General features: G+C 35.3%; 5 protein-coding genes across 5 annotated transcripts in view; 4 read left to right on the top strand and 1 right to left on the bottom strand.

Moving 5' to 3' along the window:
* LOC145312461 (chondroitin sulfate proteoglycan 4-like) overlaps positions 1 to 17,623 on the bottom strand; it is a 168,044-nt gene that overhangs the window by 96,162 nt on the left and 54,259 nt on the right. The gene's annotated exons all lie outside the window — the stretch shown is intronic.
* LOC145306633 (uncharacterized) lies at positions 3,751 to 6,439 on the top strand. The gene is made up of 3 exons (XM_080148913.1): positions 3,751 to 3,819; positions 4,176 to 4,502; positions 4,760 to 6,439. The coding sequence occupies exon 2, from the start codon at positions 4,177 to 4,179 to the stop codon at positions 4,480 to 4,482; it is 306 nt and encodes a 101-aa protein (XP_080005039.1). The 5' UTR covers positions 3,751 to 3,819; position 4,176; the 3' UTR covers positions 4,483 to 4,502; positions 4,760 to 6,439.
* LOC145312463 (uncharacterized) lies at positions 6,181 to 9,372 on the top strand. The gene is made up of 5 exons (XM_080151720.1): positions 6,181 to 6,261; positions 6,526 to 6,694; positions 7,162 to 7,714; positions 8,205 to 8,360; positions 8,781 to 9,372. The coding sequence occupies exons 1-5, from the start codon at positions 6,181 to 6,183 to the stop codon at positions 9,370 to 9,372; spliced, it is 1,551 nt and encodes a 516-aa protein (XP_080007846.1).
* LOC145312742 (uncharacterized) lies at positions 9,703 to 11,261 on the top strand. The gene is made up of 3 exons (XM_080151991.1): positions 9,703 to 10,287; positions 10,518 to 10,741; positions 10,956 to 11,261. Exons 1-3 carry the CDS (start codon positions 10,079 to 10,081, stop codon positions 11,096 to 11,098), a joined length of 576 nt encoding a protein of 191 aa, XP_080008117.1. The 5' UTR covers positions 9,703 to 10,078; the 3' UTR covers positions 11,099 to 11,261.
* On the top strand, positions 12,432 to 16,904 carry LOC145312464 (uncharacterized). Its single transcript, XM_080151721.1, has 6 exons — positions 12,432 to 12,613; positions 13,024 to 13,642; positions 13,896 to 14,037; positions 14,329 to 15,638; positions 15,971 to 16,057; positions 16,540 to 16,904. Exons 1-6 carry the CDS (start codon positions 12,443 to 12,445, stop codon positions 16,902 to 16,904), a joined length of 2,694 nt encoding a protein of 897 aa, XP_080007847.1. The 5' UTR covers positions 12,432 to 12,442.

The following is a 17,623-nucleotide window of genomic DNA, read 5'->3' on the forward strand; positions in this document are numbered from 1 at the left end:
CGGATTGTAATCAATACGCTTTATATGTTAAAGTCAATATTTTTTAGAATTTTAGCTGTGGAATGTTAGGTGTCAACATTGTCGTCATAATAAACACTGATTGTAATCAATACGCTTTATTTAAGTTAATTTTAACTGACTAACAGAATATTCTCTGTTCAACATTGATCGTCATAATAAAACTTATTAGTATCGTTCTGTAAATTATTTGTTAATTTTAACTGACTAACATATTTTAACATATTTTCTCGGTTCAACATTGTCGTTATAATAAATAATGAAATTTTTTGTATAATCTGTGACTGTTACATGTTGAGATGGAACTCTAGTTGTTCTCCATGGAACTGCAAAGCTCCACGTACTTCAAAACTGGTTCAACTCCAAAATCCTGAAAAAGAATATTCATTTTTAAATTAAGCAATTAAAGGATTAACAAATCAAAAAGGCCTTACAAAAAGGAAAGTTAACGGTTTTGGGAAAATTTCATGGAGAAAGTAGATACAGCTTGTGTATGTGCCTGCTTATTAGAGAAAGTTTAATTCAGTTATCAATACATAACCAGACTGAGAGAAACTAAGAATGTCTTATAACGGGAATTTGGAGTTATGGTATGAATTAAATAGTCGTATGTTAGTACTAAGAGAGAGTCTAGAGATTAGAGCCAGAACTGACAATGTCGAGATCCAGAGGGAGGTTTGTAAGAGGTTATATCAACATGGATGGATTACTACACATCTTAATCGCTGCCGTCCTTCCCCTCTGCTGCCCGCCGCTGCCCAGGCTGCCGAACTGGCAGCTGTTCTTCACGAAGTAAACATGCACGAGGATGAATGTAATGCTGTTTAGATTTTAATAATATCCTGAATGTACTGTTTCAATAATATAAAGTAGTAAAATCTAATTTTAAATAGCTACCTATCTAGTACATTATTTTTATGTATTAACTTTTGTCTAACCAGTTTAATATCTATCTAATAAATTTAATAATAGCTTAATTGTTAATATAATTTAGTAGACAGTTTCATAAAGGTAGTTCGATGTGTGTCTGTGTATATTAACTTCATATTTGTTATGCTTGTATACATGGAAACTACCTTTTGGGGCCGAGGTGTTGCCGTAGTTGCGTGTAGGATTATTCCAACTATCTTTTATTACAAATAATTAAACACTTACTTTTAACGGATGAATTTCTGATGGCAACAGCTTCATGTTGGTGCTTAAGAAATGTTCCACGGTCGAATTGCGGTCAGCTTATAATCAGAGAATACACCCAGCTGTGTGCGAAGCTAAACCTGAAAAAGAATATTAATTGAAATATAATTTATATATATTTTTAATATTATTTTACATAAAACACATCTTATAATATCTTTCTATTAAGGGTATAAAACTTCGTTACGCTTAAAACAATCATAAACCTTAAAGGGCGAATATAGGTTGGATATAATATGAGCTTATTTCAAAGGTGCTATTATATAAATTATAATAAATAATTTAAAGATAATGACATATCTAATTGTATTAGTCTGTTTACAGCTTATAAAACCTGTCTAACTCAAGATAATATTATGTAATTAGTGTGGTTCCCTAAGAACTCAAACACTCTACCGGTATCACACAAGGCTTCGTAGCAAGGTTGAATTAAAAAGGTTTCGTTAAAGGATAGTCTTAATAACATGGCCTAAAATATCCATGTTCTTATTAAAATTATTTTAACACTTACTTCTATGTAAACCATTCACTAATTGCAGCGCCCATATATTTTCTCACGAATCTGATTCCTGGTTAAGTCTGAAAAACAATATTAATTGAAATATAATTTGTTAATATTTCTATTATTATTTATATATATTAATAGTAGAATACTTTAAATATTAAGAATAGGATAAAAAGTCGTTCTTATATCATATATCAAAAAGGTTTAAAAAATTATAAAACAAACAGTTTATCGAAGTAGCTTAAAACCATGCGTAAGGTCCTAAATTATATTGATTTTTTTATTACATTATTTAAAACTTACTTCTATGTGAGCCAATCTTTAATTGCAGCGCCCAAATAGTTATTTCTGATGAATCAGTGTTGCTGAACCTGAAAAACAATATTCAATTTAAATATAATTTATTAATATTTCTTACATTCATATATATTAAACCCGGATTATTTAATATTAAGAATAGGATAAAAAGTGTTTCTTAGATCAAATCAAAAAGGTTTAAAAAAGGCTTAAAACAATTATCCTATTATATAAATATATTAATATTGTTCTCTTTTACAACGAAGCTTTTTATTTATTTTAATCTATAGCTGAAACTCAAATTAAAAATAGGATGAGGCCTCGACTTTTCTCTTCCTACTTTAAGTGCCCCTAGAGGCTTCTAAGGGGCATAGCCGCTAGTAAAACTTAAACCGTTAATCGAAGGCAGCCTAAAACCGTACGCTCAAGGTCCTATATTATTAATGTTTTTATATTAAAATTATTTAAACACTTACTTTTACGCAAACCACTCTTTGATTGCAGGGTCCATATACTAACAGCCAAGACTGAAGGTGGACACGTACTTTTTTAAACATCTGACTATCATCTCTTTGATTGCAGGGTCCATATATCAACACTAACAGCCAAGACTGGTAGACAAGTACTTTTTTAAACTTCTGAATATATAGCTCTCTAGGAGTTCTTAACTGACATTCATATAAATCTTGTGACATGGACCATCTCCTGTCAATCATACTTGGATATAACACGTATTTTCTCTAAGAGACTTGAACTATAACACTCATTGTTTACAATAGTTTTCAATCGGTATAGCGGCATTCATGCACATGCTCTGTACAGGTATACAACTTTATATTGAAAAATATTTCTTTTATATCCATTGCAATATATTTTTTTATATTTTATCGATGATATTTCATTTAAGTCATTGCCAAAAATATATTACATTCACATTAAAAAAAATTTACATTTATTTAACTTTCGTAACCCTGTTTTCAGATGATAAAATCAACGTGCTGGACAAAGTTGCCAAACTTTAAAAAACACCTTATGTATATAATATCATTTTAATATTTTACCGGTTAATTAATTAAAACTGCATAACTTATATAATTCATGAAATGTTATTATTCGTTGCAATTTTACGATTAAAAATATAACTGTCTTGCAAAGTGTTTTGCCACCTATTCAATCTGTATGTTGGCAACCGTAACTTTCCATCGGCGCAATAATTCAACTGGACTATATGACTACGGTGCATTTTTGTATTTTAGTAATCATTTTTAGTGAAATTACAGTGAATTAAGACGTTAATATGTATCATTCTGTTTTATAATTCAAATTTTATCATTAATTATTGAAAATTCTTTCTAAAATATTCTTCGTATTCGTTTTTTCTCCCATTTTTGGGACTCTTTTTAGCTTACGTAATATACAGGACTTTTTTAAATGTAAAATTAATAAATATATGTCTTGCACCGTAGTATAAACGGATTGTCGCAAATATAGGAGTACAATTATAAGAATGAAACTACTTTTTTGGCCCAGAGGTGCCGGAGGCACTGGCTAAAAATAACTGTTTTTAATCTTATGCTTTTAGATTTTTATATTCGTAGAAAACCATGCATATAATACGATATGCTAGTTACCTAGTTTTTTGGCGTATGAATGAGAACACCTGTTCCTATCCACCGGATTCGAATGAATACGAGCTATTTTTATTTTGTAATTTTTTATTTCTTAAATATTCTACCTTTTTAGATAGTTCTGAATAACAGGCTATTCAAGTTAATCACCTGGGTACGCGTACATCATAATAACAGGTATGGGTGTATATTAGCTGTATAAGATTTATTTTTTTTCTCCTGCTACAAAATTTGTTCTAAATAAATAGGGGGGGGGGGGGGGGAAGTTTTGACACATTTGCGTAAACAGGGAGTATAGGCTTTATCTTTGGACTGAGAGTATAGGTTATTAGGGATAAAATCATTCTTATATGATGAATTTTCCCAAGTTTTAATATTTTTTGGATAGGCCTCCAGGTTCCGGAGCTCCAGGCCTTCTCCCCCCCCCCCCCCCCTTGTTTAAGGACAAATAAAATACCGGAAAGTTAAAAAACATTAATCACACCCCTCCCAAAAATAAACAAGACAAACAAAATAATCATTCCTCAAATTAGGATGGATCCATACCAATACCACGAGCTGCATGACAGATGGGACGCCCTCATGGTTAGGATGTTGAGACTCTTCTCCAAGCTAAATATTCGAGTTCAAGAAGAATCATGTGGCATTGATGACGCTGTTGAAATAGTAAAACTTTTATACCATCACGGTTGGGTAGAGACACACTTAAAGAAGATTGAACCTATGCCCGAGAATCTCTACGAGAACGAGAGACCCCGCCTGGATGATACCGAGAGACGTGTCATTGACCATGAAGCCGACTGTGCACCTTTCCTCACCAACGTCAGCCCTTTTTTCTAAATAAAACCCAGAGTAACAAGGTAAAAACTACGAAATTATTGCAGGGGTGTATATTCTGCTCCGGGGGGGGGGGGGGGGGAGGGGAGGGGGAAAAAAGAAATAAGTGGATCAATGATGGAAGTTGCTTCAAATCACCTGCTCTTGTTCATGGCTAGTTGTCTTTTGTAGCAGGGGAAAAAATTGTTTTTAACCAAAAAATGTTTCAGAATTCTTTGAGTTTCTTCATTAAAAAACGCTTTAGTTTTCTCATTTTTAATTCAATGTTCTTTCCTTTCAGGGAAGAGAAAGGAGAAGCTAGGAGAAGCCGAGCTCGCCGCCGGCGATTTCATCCAGCCTCCGGATATCCATGCTGAAAGCGAATTTTAATTGTAATTTGTGGCGTTATCCTCTTAGAAAATTTTGTTTGTATTATTTAACTCCCCATCCCCCCCCCCCCCCCAAACTAAATTGCTGGGTTAGGTTAGGCTAGGTTAAGTTATACGGCTAGGTAGAGGCCAGGGGCCGTTTTTCTAGGGGGGGGGGGGTATTTCCTAAGAGGATAACATCAATTTGTTCTTTCAGAACATTTACGTTAACCTCTCTTTGATTGCAGCGCCCATATATTTTATAATTAAGTACCCATGGTGACAGTGATCGAGCCCCACTGGTCGTGCAGATATATAATTTCCTGCATATAAACATTAATAAACATTATTTACCCCTAAAGCCGACGATTACGTATGCACGTGTACAGTTTTTTAAGCTTCTGGCTATAGCTCTCTAGGAGATCTTAATTGATATGTTTTATTTTTTGTTTTTGTTTTTTGATATTTTTGTTATGTTGTTTTTTATTATTTATTATTATTTATTTTATAGCAAATTAACAAATTTTCTGGGTTCAACATTGTTGTTATAATAAAACTCCATGCAACTGCAGAATTCTGCAAAAGTCACGACCAGTGGGGCTCGATTATATATGCGTTCGTCGGCTTTTCAGGGAAGGCAGGAAATTTATATAGGTATTATCCAGGTCAGGACTGGAACAAACAAAATATTATGTATATTGTATATAGTTATTTTTTTCAAAGTAAAAAAATGTCAGACCAACGCTGGATGACGTATGTATAATTGGATCACAATTTTGATAGGTAAGTTTAATTAATTTTATAGACAATCAAAGAATAAATAAGGGTATTTTCTTGTTTGTAACTCTAACTCTTTATTTTGTGAGTTCCTTTGACATTTAATTTTGGTTTCAAAAAGTGTCACTCCCCCCCCCCCCTTTTTTACTTTCTCCTTCTTTCGTTATATGTAAACAAGTAATAACCTTATTATTATAACCAGGGGTGTATATTCTGCACAAGATTTATTTTTTTTCCCCTGCTACAAATTTTTTTATTTTTTTTCCCCCCTAGATTTTTCTGAAAAAGTAGGGGGGGAAATAGAAAAATATTTAAAGAACTCTATACTTCATTTATTTTATCCCTCCTACCACACATTTCTTTAGTTTTTTTTCACCAAGGAGGGGGGGGGGGGAAATGGAAAAAATGTTTTCAGTTTTCTTAATTTTTACATTTTTTTTTCCTCCAACCACTTATTTTTTATTTCCACCCCCCCCCCCCCTGAGCAGGGGATCCCATGCAGAATATACATCCCTGATTATAACATATACTTCTTATTTCAGGAGTTACCTATACACCCCTGTTAGACGTTATTGCAATGGGAGACAATTTGATTGGTACACTCTCTAAAGCTCTACTGAAGCGTATAAGAAGTGGAGATAAGAGGAAAAATGTACAGGTGACTTTTTACAACTAATTATTTCTACATATTTAAGATGAGACCTTACTTTTCATTACTGTACTTAAAGTATAATCTATGCTCGACTTTAATTTCTATTTTTCACTTGCAGTCAGCGCACTATAAACATGCTTGCTCTTACACCAGTATAGTCATATGTACTGTAATCAATTGACACGTGTAGCTTGCCCAAATAACGATCCATAACAACTCCCCTATATTATTTTAAATAAGTAATTCACTAATTATGTAATCTTTTTCCAGTTGCAGCATAAACTGAGGTCCATAAGAAAACTCTTCCTTAATGCAACGAGAAACAGAAAATGGCGCAAGAAACCTCCACAAAGTGAAGACAGTCAGCCATTACTAGAAGAAGAACAGCAGGAGGATTTGATGGATGTGGAATATGAGAACGAAACTGCATCGTCAAAAGGTAACCTACAATATCTGTAATATAAAGTAGAACGATGTCGGTCTGTCTGTTTGTTGTTTGTTTGTCCAAATTCCCACAAACATTGTCTCCCAATTTTTGTTTTTTATTTTCCTTTCAATCTAAATTTCAAACAATTGGTTTGATCAAACGTTAGTTAAGTTTGTCTCAAGATATCCTTGTTCCAGGGGTGTATATTCTACATGGGATCCCTTAACCTAACCCACCTTCACCCACTCTCTACATTTATCTACTTTTTCTGGAATTTTTAATTTTTTAACTTTCTAATTTGACTAGTTTTTCTTTACGGCATTATCCTTATACTAAAGTAACAGGATGTCTGTGTGTCTGTTCAAAAGGATCTTGCTAACCGCTGAACCGATTGGGTTCTCCTTTACAGGGTACCTTCACATAGGTCCCGGGAAGGTTTATAACTATAAAACACCATGTTTAACATCGTATTTTTTTAGGTAAAGTTTGTACAGGCTGCAATACCAACTTCACAAAGGAAACCGAAAGTATATGTTATCAATGCTACGCAAACCAAGTTTTGGAGCGATTAAATAACAATCCTGAAGAAACAAACTACATTAATATTGTTGTAGACAATATTAACAACAATAATACCAACGATAATAATGATGCAGACAATGACAGCATTCAAGATGCCGAGGACTGGGACCACGTCGAATTGTTTGATATACCTGAAGATTATTTTGACCCAGATGATGACGATGACCCTGATGACGAACCTGATGGCGAACCTGATGGCGATCATGACGGGGATAAATTCAAACATCTTACAGAACTTGAGAAAGAAATTGTTAATGATTTCAGAAGCGTTTGTGTTCTAGACAACCCCATCTCTCACAACAAAGTTAGAATCATCCTGGCAATTCTGAAACGCTCGTGTATTTTCAAATTTCCGTCATATAATACATTATTCAAACCCAAATACAAAGTTGAAATCAAAGAAAACAAATATAATCCTACAAATGCTCCTGGTTCACTGATTGAGTGCAGGTATGTTTATATACGATTTAGAAAGCGTAGCATTTCTATAATCATTACCAGAATTTCCGTACGTCCATTTTAAACATGTCGATTTTTCTCCTTTTTTAACAACAAACTTTCAAGTGTTCTAATTATCAGTTTGATCGTTCTTTGGTATATTGCTTCCTGCGACAACTTGAGAACAATATTATAAGCGAAGCCACTCTATAATTAATTCCTTAAAATTTAAGTATGTGCATAAACCTTATCCTTCTTGAAGTATTTTTTTTTAACAAATTTACTTACATTCAATTTTGGTTCGACTTTAATATTTTTAAATTCAGTTCAGATACTTCACAATTGTTAATGTCCGTTTGTCGTACCGTTACAGTGCTTTGGTTTTTATGGATGTTGTCATCCTTGTTCCATTACTTTTCATCGTAATATTATTTGGAGCCCGATGGTGCAAAATTTCTTTGAATTGTGCAAGTTTTAGTTAAAAATATATTTCTTTTTCCAGATTCCCTACCTATGAGATCCTCCAAGACGCCATCACAGACTTTAAACGGTTGAATGGACAACAGGCCGTTGATGATCATATAACTTTTGACATCTCGGGCGACGGAGTGAAAGCAGCTCAGGGATCTCATATCTCCTATTATACTGTCTGGATTAGGTAAGTAATTAATATATTGTGGATTTGAAAGGGTTGGGTTGGGATAAAGTTCTTTTCATATACAGCATGACCCTCGAAAAAATATTTTTTAGGATTGGCACCCTATATTTCAAAGGATATCAAAATATTTGTTTTACATCAATTGACAGCCCAGATTTTTAAAGCCAAAGTTTAGGAAACCATTCAATAAAGAAATAAGAAAGAAAACTAAGTTTACAATTGATACTTTTTTCTATTGCATACATATATAAAAATCTGTCTTACTGTATACCAGGACTTAATTAATACCATAAGTAAACCTAGTTTTTACCACTTTTACGGTAAAATTTTACCAGCCTTTACGTTTTATAAATCAGTAACTACAATTTTAAGTCTAAGGTATTAAATGCTATTATTATTAATTCTTCTTTATTATTTCAGGTTATTCTTCAACAAGGATTTCAGTGTTATATTGCCAGTCAGCATATTTGAGAAGACGAGGAGGCGTCCCTACAGTTACAACTTTCTGGATAATGTTACCCGATTCATCAACAAACTAATTCAAGAAGGATTACCTGGACATACCTTTCAATGTAGAACCATCATCCACGATGCCGTTGCGAGAGCCGATGTATTCGGCATTCTTGGCCATGGATCAAAAAATGGATGCCCACACTGTGACCTTCCAGGGATGGCTTTTTCACAGACTTATCTCCGTCAAAAGAACTTGGTATTGTTCGAATCAATGAATGTATTTTACCCCAGTGACAGCCAAAATATGGGTACGCCGAGGTCTGACGAGAAATTCCGCAAGTTAGAGGAAAATAATCAGAACATGAAAACCAGTTTTTCTGAGCTTGACCCGAGCTTGGATTTAATACAAGATACCCCCAGTGATCCGATGCACGCGTTGCACCTGGGCTATGTAAAGAAAGTGATGACGTACCTGAAGAAAGGACGTAATAGTTATCCAGAATTGGAAGAAGAAGACTTAGTTCAAATGGAGAGAATTACAGGGATGTACTGCATTTGACTAAAGAAATGACGCGTAAAATAGGTGTTTTCTTCGCGCATTTCTCGGCACTGCGATAAAATTCTGCATTTTTAGATTTATGTCTATTACACATTATTTGTACGCCTTGTTATGCCGCTTAAAAGAGTGTTAGTTTGAAAAGTTTAAAGAACTTAAATTTTGAAAATTTTCTCCTTATCACCCATATTTTACCATGAACTGCAGTAACTCCAATTATAGATGAAATCAACGATCAATTGAAGCTTGTTGGCGATTTTGATCGCGTTCCCCGTACGTCCATCATGCGCCTGACAGAGAAGAAGCTAGCCCTCAATTTGAAAAGTTCTGAATTCAAAGTACTGGGCTTTTACCATATGATATTTTATGCAGAGGTAGGTTTTTACCATATTATAATCTTTTTAGAATTTAAAGCTTATTTCAGTTTCATTATATTGTATAGCAATAACATTCTTTTTAAATTTGCGCACGTGTGCTATATTATATATATATTTCTATTGAGGAGGGTGGACTTCCAATAAGTATATAGGGCGAAGCCCCTAGAGGCTAGGGGCGAAAGAGCTAGTTTTACCTTAAATTATTACAATGTTTTTTTTTCCAGTTGGCAAATCTTAAAGATGAACAACGTCTGATATGCAAGTTTTTATTCCACATATTGCGCAGTCTCGAAGAGCATATAACAACTGAACGTGTGGCTGAGCTCAAGACCATGATAATGGTCCTGAACTCAAAATTGGCGGAGATGTACGGCGAATCGTGCTTGAGTTACAATACTCACATGCTTTACCATATGCCGGAACATGTCCGCCGATTTGGACCATCCATGGCGTTCAGTTGTTATGCTTTCGAAAGTGCCAATCATGTGATATCAACTTACATCCGAGGATATAATTTTGGCCTTAAAGAGGTTTCAAACAGGTAATACTATTTTTTTTTAGTTGAGTTCCTTTGACTTTTAGTTTTGGTTTCAAGAAGTGTCACTTCTCCCCCCCCCCCCCCCCACTCTTTACAAATTTTAATGTAATTTTTAAAAATGTAACATAACTTTCTTTCCGTGTATTGCTGATCAAACACTTAAGCTATAACGATTTCACCAGCAACATACCTTTCCGTTTAACAGCCATTAATGACATAAATGACATATTTAGATTGTTGATATTTCACACAGTGAAACCGTACATAAATGAAAAGCTGGCTGTCAGGGGAAAAAGGAATGCCAACAAACGAAAGTTCGAAAGAAATCAATTCTATACAGACTGCCAAGACCTCTACTTTGTCCCAGACTGCCGTCGTGATAAAACAGTATGGTTGGTCCACAAAGTGAGGACATTTTTTCCGGCATACACCTTTCCTGAAGATTCCAGAATAATAGGTAGGGGTGTATATTTTGCACATGATTAATTGTTGTATAGAAATATTTCATGAACTATACATTTCATCTAATTCCTTTTTAACCTACCACAATTTATTTGTAATTCTCTTATCATGCCAGGAGGAGAGTGTGGTAAAGGGGGGAGGGGGGGTCTAGGAAATATGAATTAAGTTTTATGGTTTTAAACACTGAAAATATACACCCCTGGTATTAGGAGTAGGCAAGACTGACGATCCCGAAGACTATAGCCATCCTCCAACACAACTAGCCTCCAACCTACTGAAGTACAGAGTAGCACATATCTCCGTACACCTGTTGCATCAAGATGTCTCCATCGTAATTCCTATCGGAATTTAATTTTGTACATTGAAAGCAGAGAAAGGGGGGGGGGGGGGAAATGACACTTTTTGAAACCAAAACTAAAAGTTCCATATTGTACCCTTATAAAACAACTGCCATGCAAAATGACAGATCTGTAACTGTTTCTTTAGTTCAGTTCCTTTGACTTTTAGTTTTGGTTTCAAAAAGTGTCACTTCCCCCCCCCCCCCCCCCCTTTTGTTATAATATGTATGTAAAATGTTGTAAAATTCAACTGAAGGCCCTTCCCTCTTTATTTGGAATTTATGTGAAATGTACTTTAAAATATTTTTTTCATTAAAATTATTTTTTATAGCTAATTTTAAAAAAGGCATTTCAACTAAATTTAGCAAAACCCTACCTTTTTGGCCATCGATGGGTATGAAGTTAAAGTGTTATAAGTCTAGTCTGTAATTTGAAAGAGTACATGTTTGCAATTTAATTTAATTTTACATAAAATTTTAATTTCTGTCTACACATTTCAGATTTAAAACTATGCAAATTGCCCATGCCAACGACCTGGATACAACAGCGTAATTTCGACTGGCAATTGATCAAGCTAGATCCCAAAATGACGAGGACTGGAAAGAGTGCTAGTTCTGTAAAGGTAAAAATTATATTTAAGGCCTAATTTACTATTGTACAAATTGCTGCTACCTTTCGCTCTTAAAACTTATAAATTCGCATGTTACCGGATCGAAAGGAAAACCTTATCGGTTCATGCTTAACAGACCACAAAAGATTATTGACCAAGTATAATTATTTATTAATTTTCCACAGTGTGTTTAACATTTGATATTAGTAATTAAAATTCTAGGGGCGTAGCCACTGCTATCTAATATCTTTTTATGCATTGTAAATACAACAATTATTTCTTGTTTTAGAACAACAAGCCTACTGGAGGTGGCAAACCTAATGGAAGTGCCAGAGGTGGAAGTGCCAAAGCTCCAAGTGCCAAAACTGGAAGCAACAAATCTACTGGAGGTGGCAAAGGTACAACAGCAAAGGTAGGATTTTAAGTTTTATTGTTATCGGTTTTTGGTTTGTTGGTGTTTTGTTGTTAAACTAAACTTACTAACATGATGTCTGTTTGTGGGTTTGTACCAACAAATCTCGTTAACCGTTGAACAAATTGGGTCCCTCTAACCATATAACTTAACCTAGCCTAACCTAACACAGTCATTTTGTCGGGAGAGGGGGGGGGGAGGGTAAAGTTTTAAAAAATAGAAGAAAAAAATTAGGATAATGCCGGTGTTGTTTAAAACTATAATCCTCGGTAAGTAATGCTTTACAATAATTATCTATATTATTTTTAGAACACAACTAGAACCTCAACATCTCCAATGAGGCCAATAAATATTACCCCACCTCCATCTCCACGGGCACGGCACCACTCCGCGAGTCAACGGACCGCGAGAGTTGTAGTTCCTCCTGCAACATCATCACGATCCCAGTCCCAGTCATCACGACCCCAGGGATCATCTGGCCCTTCTGGTGAGATGGAAGAAAGCGAGGTATTATTTTTATTTCATTTTGTCATCCAGAGGATACAAATTACAATTATTTAGGATATATATCGACTTAGCCTGGAAAAAATAACTTGTAAGATTTGACTAAATTTTTGGTAAACATTGACCAATAAAAATTTACCTTGTAAATTTTTACAAACAAGTTGGTCAAATTTTACCAAGTTGATTTTTTGGTCAAAGTCCAAAAATCTGGACTTAGCCTAAAAATTTACCTTGTCAATTTTTACCAAAAAGTTGGTCAAATTTTACCAAGTTTTTTTGTTTGTCAAAGTCCAAAAATGATGGAAGATGCTTAGGATCACTTGCTCTTGTTTGTGGATAGTCTTCTTTTCTACCACGTAGTTTTTAAAATACCAAGACTTGAAAATATGTGGTTTAATATGTTTAATTTTAAGGATTTGTTCACCGGGGCCGTTATGAACCAAATTCAGAACCAATTTCAGCAGCTACGTACTTTCTTGACCTCACAAATGAAAAATCAAATAGAGCCCATTAATGCGTCCATCAGAAACTTGGTAAACAAAACGTCCACAAACCATGAATTAGTGAAGAATGAAATCAAAGACCTGCAAGACAGTGTATCAAGAGATATGGCTGAAAATACTGTAACCCTGACAACAGAAATGAAGAAAACCGGCAAAATTGTGGAAACCTTGGTGACTGATCTAAGAAGACTGACCAATGTGGATGAGCTTGATGAGGAGGAGGCGAATAAAGGGCCTAGTGAGAATCAGGATGTTGTCGTGGACCAGATTTTCTCACCAGAATTTTACAAAGAAAGAATAAAGAACCATGACCCCTTGGAAAAAGATGGTTATATGAGAAGAGAAGAAATTATCTTTTTCATCCAAAATTTCGAAGACTCACGGAAAGTGGATAAAGGCTGGCAAACCTTACTGAAAGTATGCCGAGACATCATAACCTTCCTATATGTCGTGTTCGAGCAGTTCACCTTTGACGCCCGCATCACCGCTGCCTTTTGGACTGCTCCGGAAGTTATTGATGACGAAACTGGTAAGTAAATATTATTTTGTAAATTTGACATGATGAGAAAACGTTTAAAACAGGGAGAAGGGAGGTGGGGGCAAGGGAAATAAACCGAATAAAAGGGGCATTCCTATTCTTGCTAGCAGGTGACCATGTACAATAATCTTTTTATATATATATTTTATTTGTGAAAATAAATCTTGTGCAGAATATACACCCCTGGTACAATAATAAACATGTACCTATGCATAGTTAATTGAAAATTTCATTATTATTTCAGTGGAACGTTTCTTGGATCATTGTAAGTTAGTGCTTAACGAGACGTACCTACATGAAGCTATCCCACCAAATTTGTGGAGAACAGGAACCTATGTGTCTTCAAGCGACCTTTTTCTAGTGAGGAACCACATACAAGCTTGTAGGTAATTCAATTATTTATCGCATCTATTCCGCGTCTATTAAATGTGAAAGTGGTAGTTTCACAAAATGCATTTCAATGTTCTTTAGTTAAAAAAGTAGTTTCACGAAATGTTAACTGCATATTGTATTCTTGTTAAATTGTTAAACTACATTTCTATGGCATATGTTTCAAAGAATTTCAATTTTGTACCATGTATTTTTTTATGTGGCAAGACTTTTAGTTCATCTTTTCTTGATATATGTTATATGTTATATATTGAGACTGTTTTGATATAAACCCTTTTTTTATCTAGGTTCTTGCGCAATTTCGAACACACTTTTAAAGAGGACGCGACTGGTTTTTGTGAAAATAAGAAGAGGGCCGAAGATTATATGATTGCTAATGAGGATCCTGTCTGCTGGAGGCTATTTCGAGGGCTGGTAACGCGAAAACAAGAACGCGCATTGTCAACCCCAAAGTACAAGTATGAACAGGTTTTTGAAATCAAGCCAAGGAAGGAGACAAGCAATAAGAAAGGCAAGAAAGACAAGAAAGACAAGAAAGACAAGAAGGAAAAGGCACAGAAACAATCAGCCTTACAGATGTGTGAATTTTATCTGGCCCCTGCAGAGATACAAAGAATTAAGCGGCGTATTAAACCGAAGACAATCACAACTTCAACACCAGGTGTTACAGCCGAAGACAAGAAATTTTACTACATGTTAGGTGCCCACTCAATGGGTTGCTTACCCCACGAAGTTCAAGGAAAGAACCCGATTTACTTGAAAAGAAACAATGACAGGTCGAGTACTTCATTTCAGATCAAAAATTATGCAGACATGGCAAAGAACCCCAAGCAATTTTTCAAGACAGTCCATAGTAATAAGAAGGTTATACAAAGAGCTGTAATGTATTATTCGTACGCCACAACCAATTTGAAACCAGAAATGAGTGAAGAACAGACAAAGATTCACAATGCCAGTGAGATAGCAACTGTAATTTCAAGAAATAGAAAGATGAATGCTGCTGATGAATCCACTGCTGATGATTGCACTGCTGATGATTCCACTGCTGATGATTCCACTGCTGATGAATCCACTGATGGTGAAGACAATGATGGTGGAGGCAATGCTGTTGAAGACAATGATGCTGAAGACAATGCTGTTGAAGAAAATGGTATGGAAAACATTGCTGATGAAGAAAGCAACAATGGTGAGGAGCTTGTAATTGATGACGGAGGCGACGACGTTGAAATGAATTCAAATGATGATCAGATTGGGAATGACTTACGCATACCACCCGCGGAGAATCCAGCAGTAACTCCAGAACCAGTAAAGCAACCAGTAAAGCCACGTAGGTTATATGAAGATCCAATTGTCAACAGCCAGTCCAATAATAAACCCAAAGTAAATGTATTTGAAAACATCTCAAGCTCCAAAAGGAAGAAGCATGGAAAGGGCTCGAAAAAGTCGAAGAAGATAATTATTTCTGAAACAGACGATGAGGGCCAAAATGTGGGAAATCTTGATGATACAGTCCCAATGCAAGATGATGAACAACCACCAAACTTTCCACCACTGCAAAGACAGAAAGAATTTTATGGACGAAATAATTCAATCACAGGTACATATTTGTTGAACATTAATTATTATTTATAAGTTTTATCTTTCCTCGTATTGTGTATATACTGCACAAGATTTTTTTTCCTCTGCTACTAATTTTTTTTAAATTTTTCTTCCCCCCCCCCCCTAGTTTTTTTTCACCAAGTAGGGGGAAAATTGAAAAATATTTAAAGAACTCTATGATTTATTTATTCTATCCCTCCTACAACACATTTCCTTTTAAAATTTTTTTTTCAACCAAGTAGGGGGGGTGGGGGGGTGGAAAAAATGTTTTCAGTACTTGCTTTTTGTTTGGAAACGTATAAAATTAATGTATAAATTAATTATTTACAGGCAACAGTAACGAGAGACAGGTGACTGGAAAGGCAACAAGTGTCGTGGAGGAAAGCAGCAGTGATGAGAATGATGAGGATGCCGAAGGTATTGTTATTTATAGTTTGAAAAACGTAGGAACTGTATCACCTAAATTTAAGTTTATTAATATTTTAGTTGAGAAGTAGTCTTAGATAAAAACCCTGTGGATTAATTTTGTTTTAAGGGAAACTTCGTACAGGCCCTGACAGGGTTTTAGGCTAAAATTTGTATGGGCGCAGCCGCTATCTATAATACTAAGTAGCTTAATGTCTGTCCGGCCGTCAGAAGCTTAAGATCTCAGTAACCACTGAATCGATCGAGGTTACGGTAAAATTTTACCACCTTTTAAATCGTATAGGCTGGTAAAATTTTACCATAAAAGTGGTAAAAACTAGGTTTTTTATGGTATTAATTGTATCCTGGAGATCGGATTCTACTCTTCTGTGTATTGGTCCTGCGGTGATTTTAAGCTATTTCCTTGGAGGGGGGGGGGGGGGGGTTGGGTAACATTTATACTATTTGAAATAATGACTATAATAATTATTTAGATGATGTGGCGATCATTCCAAAGAACCGGGAGCGAAGGCAAACCGCATTGGAAGCCGAAGCAAAAACCAAGAAAAGTTTACAGCTGGACAATGAACCATCATTCGAGGTGGATAACGAAGATGACGGAAACCAGAGTGACGAAATTGTGGAGGTTGAGGACAGTGAGGGCAAGAATGACGGCAATGCAAGTAAGGAAATTCGGATACATCCATGTGGAATAATATTACCCAAACTTGCCATTATAATTGAAAACCACACGGGTCATTATGAGGTTGTTGCAGTAGGCTCAAATGTTTCTATATACAACCAAATGGAAATTTTAGAACTCATCAACATTGACGGTAAGTTACAGGTCTTAATGTAATAAATGGGGGGGGGGGGGGGGGGGTGGGCGAAAGTGACACTTTTTTGGGGCTTTTATTGGCGGTTCTCGGCGGTGGCGACGCCGTTTCTTCACAGTTCCATATTGTACCCCTATAAAGCAACTGCCAATGCAAAATTCCCCCTTTTATCTTTGATTGGCATATAAATATAGGGTAAAAAATATTGCTTGTTTTCATTTGAATCTGATTAATAGTAACTAATGTTCATATAGGTATGGAAATAATATTGAAGCTACAATTATGTACATTTGCTTTAACATTTTTTATTTCTTTGTAGGAGAAAAAGCAAAGTGGAAAAAAGATGAAGAAGAAGGTGATTTAATTTCTGACATCAAAGAAGAAGCACCAGAAAGTGATGATACAGATCAAGGTCATCAATCAGACCCAGACACTGGAACTGGCAGTAGTAGTAGTAGTGAAGAAGAAGAAGATGAACGCAGGCCAAAAGCAAAAGTGGCCCAAAAGCCAAAGCCTACCAAAGAAGTTTCTAAACGTCCCAGAAAACAAACAAAATTTCCATCAACGAATCAAATTGAAGCGGTGTTGTACAGAAACCAGAGCAGAGCAAGCACGAGCAGAGCACAAAATGAAAGCCGGGAATATGCTGAAAGTTGCGGAGGCACATCAAATCCTGATACAGACGTAAACCCAGAACCAGGTTGTAGTTATAGTCAACTCAGTGCAGAGCCAGGTTGTAGTA

The sequence above is a fragment of the Acartia tonsa genome, chromosome 2 (genome assembly GCF_053477335.1).
Source record: "Acartia tonsa isolate MP-2025a chromosome 2, ASM5347733v1, whole genome shotgun sequence".
Lineage (NCBI taxonomy): Eukaryota > Metazoa > Arthropoda > Copepoda > Calanoida > Acartiidae > Acartia > Acartia tonsa.